General features: G+C 28.1%; 1 protein-coding gene and 1 non-coding gene across 2 annotated transcripts in view; one reads left to right on the top strand and one right to left on the bottom strand.

The window, feature by feature from the left end:
* LOC117168432 overlaps positions 1-5,590 on the top strand; it is a 41,165-nt gene extending 35,575 nt beyond the window's left edge. The window contains exon 5 of the mRNA XM_033354077.1: positions 5,537-5,590. Coding sequence (XP_033209968.1) covers positions 5,537-5,553 — 17 coding nt within the window. The 3' untranslated portion in view covers positions 5,554-5,590. The remainder of the gene's footprint in view (positions 1-5,536) is intronic.
* On the bottom strand, positions 2,446-2,519 carry Trnai-aau. Its single transcript has one exon. It is a non-coding gene; the product is annotated as a tRNA-Ile (tRNA).
* Positions 5,591-8,133: the final 2,543 nt, after the last annotated feature.

An 8,133-nucleotide genomic window follows, 5' to 3' on the forward strand; every position in this document is an offset into this window, starting at 1 on the left:
GCGCATACTTTGAATAAAATATTTGTTATCATTCTCTTGAAATAAATGTGTTTTTTTCTTGAAAAAATACCGGTTTCATATGTATACACCTGGTATACAGATCTTCAACTAAATTTAATTGAGCTACATCATTTTTAATCCCCAGAAGTTGCTGAGCCATCATATTATTTTGTCAACATAATACAAATATTTCTATAAATCATAAATTGTATAATTTATTGTTCAAACTTCCCCGTAATTCATTCAAATATTTTTATAATTTCCTTTTTTCAACATTTAAAATTTAAATTCGAATATAAATACTAAAAATAATAAAAATATCATAAAATAGTACTTTTAAAAGTATTTTGAAATCCAAGGACTAATATTTATGAGTCAAGGATGTTGTAATTCATAAATAAACATTTATCATGCATAATAGGCATACCCTCCATATCTATAAAAATGGTATGCGTTATAGTAAAAAATGCTACTTAATTTATTGTTGCGTTAGTAAAAAGCTTAAGTAACATTTTTATTATTTTCACATTATTTAATATTCAATATCTTATGTTCGTGTACATATATATAAAGTATATGAAGTTATATTAAAAATAGTTCCTACTCTCTACCGAAGACATGAGTTTTATCATTCTTCAAGTTTTTTCGTTGGATCTATGTACAACTTTCCGATAAAATTTAGTATTCAGTAAAACTACATACTTCTAAAAGAAATTGTCAATCTATTCTAGGGTTTACATTTCTATTTATCGTATAAATAAAATATATCTTGTCTTAAGAAAATGTATACTAGATCGAAGATACTGAATTTTATTAATTTAAGTACATTTTCTTAATTTCTTTCGTATTATTACCGATATTTTCGTAATGCAATGCTAATTTTCCTTCCGAGTACAAACACGAAAACAATCAACATCACTGACATAGACGCATTGAAGTACATACAGAAATCTTTTAACAGATGAATTTTTTTTTATTCAACCAGAAAATTTGTTTTATTTAACCATATTTCATCTATATCTTTATTATTATTTATACATATATTGATAACTATATGTCAGATTTATTTTATGTAAAAATCTTATATTTAATTAATGATGTAATTTACTTTCCAAGGGAATTTGAAACTAATCGTTGCCCGTAAATTAAAATATGTCAAAATATTTGGTGCACGCACCTGTAAATCAATTTAATAATGACGGTTAGCTATTTTACACGCAATTTTACATTGCCAAATATACGCATGACTCTATACTCGATAAAGGGCATCAAAAAATTGTAATAGACTGGCATGGGAATACTTACAATAACACGTAGAAGACTATAAATGAATTAAACCATTTAATTAAAATGATAGATGTATAACTTGTGGTTGACTTGAGAATATTCGCAAAGAATCGTTTTTTTTTCCTAATTAATTTCAATAATTTTATAAAGGAAAAAGTTGGGCAAACTTTTGCTGCGTCTCTTTTTTTATGAATCCTTAATCGTATGTAATAAGTACATTAATTTTATCTTATATTGCGAACATTTTTTTATAGCTCGATGCTCAAATCGAGCGCTAACGGGAGAATCATCCATACGGGAAAAATGAGTTATAAAATGTTTAGGTAGATTGTAGAATGTTTCATTTATGAAAAATATATTAAATACCCATGAAAATTTGAATATACTCGCCTATAATTTAACAATTGCTTCATCATGATCTTATGAGAAAAGTTTACAATGGCTATACCGAATTACTTTTACTAACACAGCTTTAGGATGGTACTTAATTTTGTCGAATTAAGAACGCAATATACTTTCGCAATAAATAATTCAAGTACTATTTATAACTTTTTGTATGTACGCAGTAACGCAGATGATGAAAATCCATGTGACGCCTGTTTTTATACACATAAGACAATGTACACAAAGATAAAGTTTCTTTTCAAGAACATCTAAGAATTCATGAACAAATGTACATTTAACAAAGGCATTGTGTCAAATCTTAAACATTATTTAGAAATATAAAAAAAATATTTGAAATATAATTACTTCAAAATTCAATTTATCAATATTCTGATGAATTGAAATATTATTCCTTTCTTCTTATACTTTGATTTCGAAAGATGTTGATTTGAAACCATTTATCGGAAGAAGAAAAACTTCGATCTGTACTGAGAGAAAAATGCTATTTAATCAATAGCCCTCTTTCAACCTCAAATCCTATTTACAACTGGTAAAAGCTCGGAACAAAGATGAGTCTAACTATCAATGACTAGTTGAGTTATTAGGATAAAAATTTTTTTAGGCAAATGAAATTTGTTTAAACCAAAAGTTTGACCCTAGAAAAGGTAATAATAATAATAAATAATAGTAGTAGTAGTAGTAGTAGTAGTAGTAGTAGTAGTAGTAGTAGTAGTAGAAGTAGTAGTAATAATAGCATTTCTAAGAAAAAAAATTTGGCCCATGGGGGGATCGAACCCGCGGCCTTCGCGTTATTAGCACGACGCTCTAACCAACTGAGCTAATGGGCCAAGTATGTGTTTGTAAAGTATTTGCTTCGCCATTTCTAAACATTTGTTTTTCTTTAAAATGTTGTATTTCAACATTTTAATGAAAAAACGCCCCCTATTTCTTCTTTTTCATCTTGTGTCATAAGTTCTTATAAAAATGTATTTTTAAGGAAAATCGTTAAACATATTTAAAGCAGAAATACATTAAAATTTAAGCTGATTGGTTAAAACTGGTTACATTATATATAGTTCTTAAATAAAAAAGAGTCTAGATTTATATTGACTTAACTTTTATGTGTTCGAATTTGATAAATTTCAACTTGCAAATGTTCAGTATCTTCCCAATTCAAAAATCTTAAAAATTGAAATAACTTTCAAAATTGAAAAATGTTCTAAAAAGTTTACATTTTCAACCCATCACTTTTCATTCTATTCCAACAAAGTCATATTTTCTATTGGCTCATAAATTATAATTACAAGAATTCTACGAAATTATATAAAATAGAATCGTAATAGTTATACTGTGTTATAAAAAAATATCTATTTCGATTGAAGATGACACCTGAACATTCATGGTTCATTTAAATTCGTCATATCGTTATATACTTATAATATTTTGAACTGTCTACAGTTACAGAATTTTCCTTAGGACAAGCCCTAGCGATATACTTGACCAGTCATATTTACGAAAAATTCCGTAATACTAATCAGTGCCATAATACTATATCAAATATTACCAATAAATTTGAACTTCGAGTATTTTCGTGCCTCAGTGCCTGCATAATAGACTAATTTAAATATTGTGCGTTCCCACGAAGATGAACTCTCTGCAATCTTGCTACCTTCCTCAGCAACTTCTATGTTTACTTGTGATACGCAACTTTATCAAGTCGTATCTGACTTTTTTTGTACACTACTGCACGGACTAAGGTTAAAGCTCGCTTTTCATTAACATAATTAATGTTAATATAAGGTCTTGATAAGATTGTCCCAAGCTGCAACGATCCGATCATTCAACCGTAACCCAATATTAAAAAACAGGTGTATTCTAATTAACCCCTTCAATTATCATTAAACCGACCACAATAGTTGAAATTATAAACTTACTTAATTTATTTGACTGAATTTAAAGAAAGTTTCTCTTAATTTAAGACTCAATTCTGAAATTCAGAATGTCTTAAATTTATACCAATTTGGCTTGAATTCAGACAAGTTTGTCTAAACTAAAAGTAAACTGATATTGTGGTATACTCTAGGGTAGTCCAAAATTATACCATATAGAATTTTTTTTTTCAAAAAGAGGGCATGCCATCCACCATCTTTGTGAGGGTCTCGGAAAAAAGTCCGTTCAAGTTTGAGCCAATTCGATTAATTTTGAGAAGTTTCCAAAAGGCCCTGAAAATCCCGTAAGATTAAAAAGAGAAAATGTTTTTTTTTCGTAAAACTGAAATCCACCTTTTCTAGGGTCAAACTTTTGGTTTAAACAAATTTCATTTGCCTAAAAAAATTTTTATCCTAATAACTCAATTAGTCATTGATAGTTAGACTCATCTTTGTTCCGAGCTTTTACCAGTTGTATTGAAATTGATATTTTTCTATTATTAATGCTGTAATTAACGATTGTTAAAAGCAACTTTTTTTTGATACCCTTTTCCAATTCTTTATATGCTATGAAAATTCATTACGTAATTAATATTTGTTTAAGTAATTTTTTTACATTGTTCATGGAAAGTTTGGTTTTATCTATCAGATTTTATTTCATAAAAATCAGATTCAGTTGTTGTGATATTATTTTTCTATTTTTCATGATCAATATACAAAAACTGTATAAAGAATTTGTATAATATTTAAATATTTAATGACAAGCGACATATTTAACCAAATTTAAAACAAGAAAAATCAGATTTTTTATCGTTTTTCCATTAAAATATACAATTAATATGTAATGAATTTTACATACTTGGATAATGGTGTCAAACAAAATTTTTTCTCCTAAAAATGAAAAATTATTGCATGAATTGCAGAAAAAGATAAAACTTAAACACTTATTTCAAAACATAATTATTTAAAAAAGATAAATCTAAAAAATACCAATTAGTTACAAAAAATGCTTCAAATAAATACCAGTCTTCCTGCAATGACTAAAAGTTTGATTGAACATAAAAAAATACTTCTCAATGAGCAATGCAGTGTGAACAACAAATTAAAATGTTTTAAAGAACTGTAAATAAGTTAAATATTCTTAAAAACATTTCGTTTTTGAATCAGAATAATCTGTGGCAAAAAAATGAAAAACAGAGATCTTATGTGTCAACTTTGAGCCAAATTAGATTTTTTTGGATCTTCCTAGTGTACACTGTATACTAAGAACAAATATTACTTGAAAAAAAATTAGTTCATGAATGCGTCCAATCGAATATTTTTCCGTTTGACAGAAATTTTTCTCTTAATAAGAATGACTTTTTCATTTTGAAAAACACTAATTGTTAAGAAAAGAAAAATATTCTTTCGTCACAAAAGTTATTTGATTGGACGTTTTCAGTGTATTACATTTCTTTGATTCAAGTAATCTTTTTTCTCAGTTATAGAAATTTTCCTCATTTGTTTTTACTGAGATTGCTACAATTTCCATACTCTTTGTTCCTCAAATATACGTATATCGTCTCATATAAAATAATATTTTCTATGCTGACAAAAAGACGGATTCCCAATAAAAGACACTCGTAAACTAAACATTCTATTACCTAAATGCCCTTCTCATGCATAATCAACATCTGACACACATTTTTCCTTAAATTTAGTAAATATTACCCTGAAAAAATATGCAATGTCTACAGAAACCAATAGATAACTTCCGTCATTATCAAAAGATTACTAAAATAAAAAATTGTATTTTTTTAGACAGCTTCACTCCTTATGCCATGAATATCCATCTTTTTCGAATGTATGGACATTTTTTTTTATCTGTAAAATTGAGAAACCATTTGTTTAAAAGTTTATACAATCGCAATAAATAAATTTTCAACTTTGTGTTTTAGAAGTGCACCAATTCTGATTGCCCACACAAAGAAACGTTTTTATAAAACATCAATTTCGTACAACTTCAGGAATGAATTTTCCAATTTCGTTGTTAAGGAGACTTGTTTGATTCCATGATATCTTTACTGTCTAATCGATTTTTTATAATTCATGCAATAAATTCTGTAAGACAGTTAACTGCTTTTTCCATGTATAACCTAAAACAGCTACTTTTTCTATTTTCCTCGCATATGTTAGTACGTGAAATAATAAAATTTACTAAATTCCAAGAAGAATGGGTTCAAACTTCAAATTAATAGGGATAAAATAGCCAACTCAGCCATTCATTGTTTTCAGTATAAATCTTCTAACTTCACCATCTCATTTTAACCCTGCCGAAAATTTCTAGTCCCAGATAATCTTCACATAAGACCATGAGCTTCTACCGAAAATCTATGTGCATTCACCGACATAGATAAGTCCCTCAAGGTTCATAAAGTTCAAAATAGAAATTTACTTGGTGGCTTTTAAACTACTACTTCACTCCCGAATCGCTCTATTAATGACGCAATTATAATATCTGTGTGAGATTTCATATTCTTACGAAGCATAAAACGTATTCTCCATTTGGCTGAACTATTCTCCCTATTGCATTCTTAATATATAATTAAGATTGATAATACAGGTCTATTATGAGTCTATACATGGTACTAATATCATTAACTGATGTTGTGCATAACAAGATACATGTGCGGAATAATTAACATGTCGAAGACGATCCAGTACCGTATATAAACTAAAGGCCAAATGTGCAAAAATGTTCCTTTTTAGCCCCATTTAAAAAGTGGCGCTGAAAAGGCCCTGACTAGTATTTCTTTGTTGAGTAAAAGGTATTTTTTAATCAAAATCGGACATTAACGGGGCTTTAAAACAGGGGCATCTTTAATTATTTACAGACATACACTCGTGATCGGACTAGAAAATTATTGGGTGACATCTAGACACGAATGATGTTAAATATTTTGTTGGTGTGGTTTTGGCGAGGCTTGCCCCATACCTCAACAATTAATTATTAACTTTATTTAATATATAACAATATTATTTATACATTTCACTAATTTAATTATGAATATCCTATTAATATTGAACATTAATTATATAATTATTTTTACATTTCGAAAAACCACGTCGTGAAAATCAGCCCTAACGTGACGTAAACAATATTCGACTTTTTAAATGGCGAAGTGATATTAGTTGTTTTTGGGTGTAAATGAAAGAATATCATTGCTCAATACAAAAAGTGAATGATGTAAATTAATTTGATTCGTTAACAAAGAAATAAGTGCGATCACGTTTTGAGAGTTCAGCGTCGTCAACGATCAAAATATTTACTTGCAGGGAAACAGGCTTTTTAGTAAAAAAAAGTTTTTAAACTTTCTGTTTGTTAGTTTTAAAAGCTTATTTTTGCTTAAAAAATAATAAAAGTACTTTTTAATGGGAAATCAATCTTTATCCTTTACAATTATTATCATATTAGAAACTAAAGGAAATTCTTCGGAAAATCTGGGAGGAACCTAACAAGTTTTCCCCAAGTAGGGTAATCTAGTTGCGAAAGCGTAACAAGCAATGTGTGGCCCATGTCAGTTTACTTGATCAGGACCTCATCAGAATTCGGGGGGAAAAAGTTAGAATCTTGCAAGGCCCACATCAATACTTCTGAAGAGGTACCTCGGAGGGGGGGGGGGCAATTTGTTGAGGTACTTTGTACGGCAACTTGGGTTTTTTCATTTATTACATAAAACTTCTGTTTTTATTTGTATTGTCTTTTTTTCTTGTCAACTCTGCAATGGGAGGAAAGTAGTATTGAAAACTGCAGGCCTCGGAATCACTAGAGAAATTAAAAATAGTATCAATATATAGTTGCATAAATTAAAAAAAATATTTGCACAATAGCGTCTTACGATTTTTTAAATATTCAATCTAGAAGATAATGATATTTTAAAAATGGTATCGAATATACTTTATCCATGAATGAAATCCTTGAAAAAAATGAATAAATGAATCCTTGAAATCCTTTTAGAAACCCTGAAATCTGTTGAGACCTTGTAAAATTCCTAGGAAACTTCTCAATCTTTTTGAATCCCTTGAAATCTTTAAAATTCCTTCATATCTGTAGAAATCCTTTAAAATTGTCTCAAATCTTACCAAATTGTTTGAAACTCTTAAAAATGTTTAAATCTTGTTTAATCCCTTAGTATCTTTTAAAATATCATAAATTCTTTTAAATCATTTGAAATAACTTGAAATGTATAAAATCTCTTAAATCTTGTCTAGTATCTTTCAAAATTCCTTTAAAACTGTTGAAAGCTTTCAAATTCTCTGAAACTGTGTAAAATACCATATACCTAATATTAAGCCGTTTAAAATTCCTTGAGATCTTTAATATTTAAAGAAATTTCTTGAAATCTTTGAAATCCATTGAAATTCACTGGTATCTACTTAAAACCCTAGAATTCTGTTAAAATCCCTGGAAAACACTCGAATTTTTTTAATATAAATAAATCCATAGAAATTCACTATAATCTGATGGCATTTTTTATTCTCTTTCCAAATCCTA

Source organism: Belonocnema kinseyi, chromosome 2, assembly GCF_010883055.1.
Source record: "Belonocnema kinseyi isolate 2016_QV_RU_SX_M_011 chromosome 2, B_treatae_v1, whole genome shotgun sequence".
In the NCBI taxonomy this organism is placed as follows: Eukaryota; Metazoa; Arthropoda; class Insecta; order Hymenoptera; family Cynipidae; genus Belonocnema; species Belonocnema kinseyi.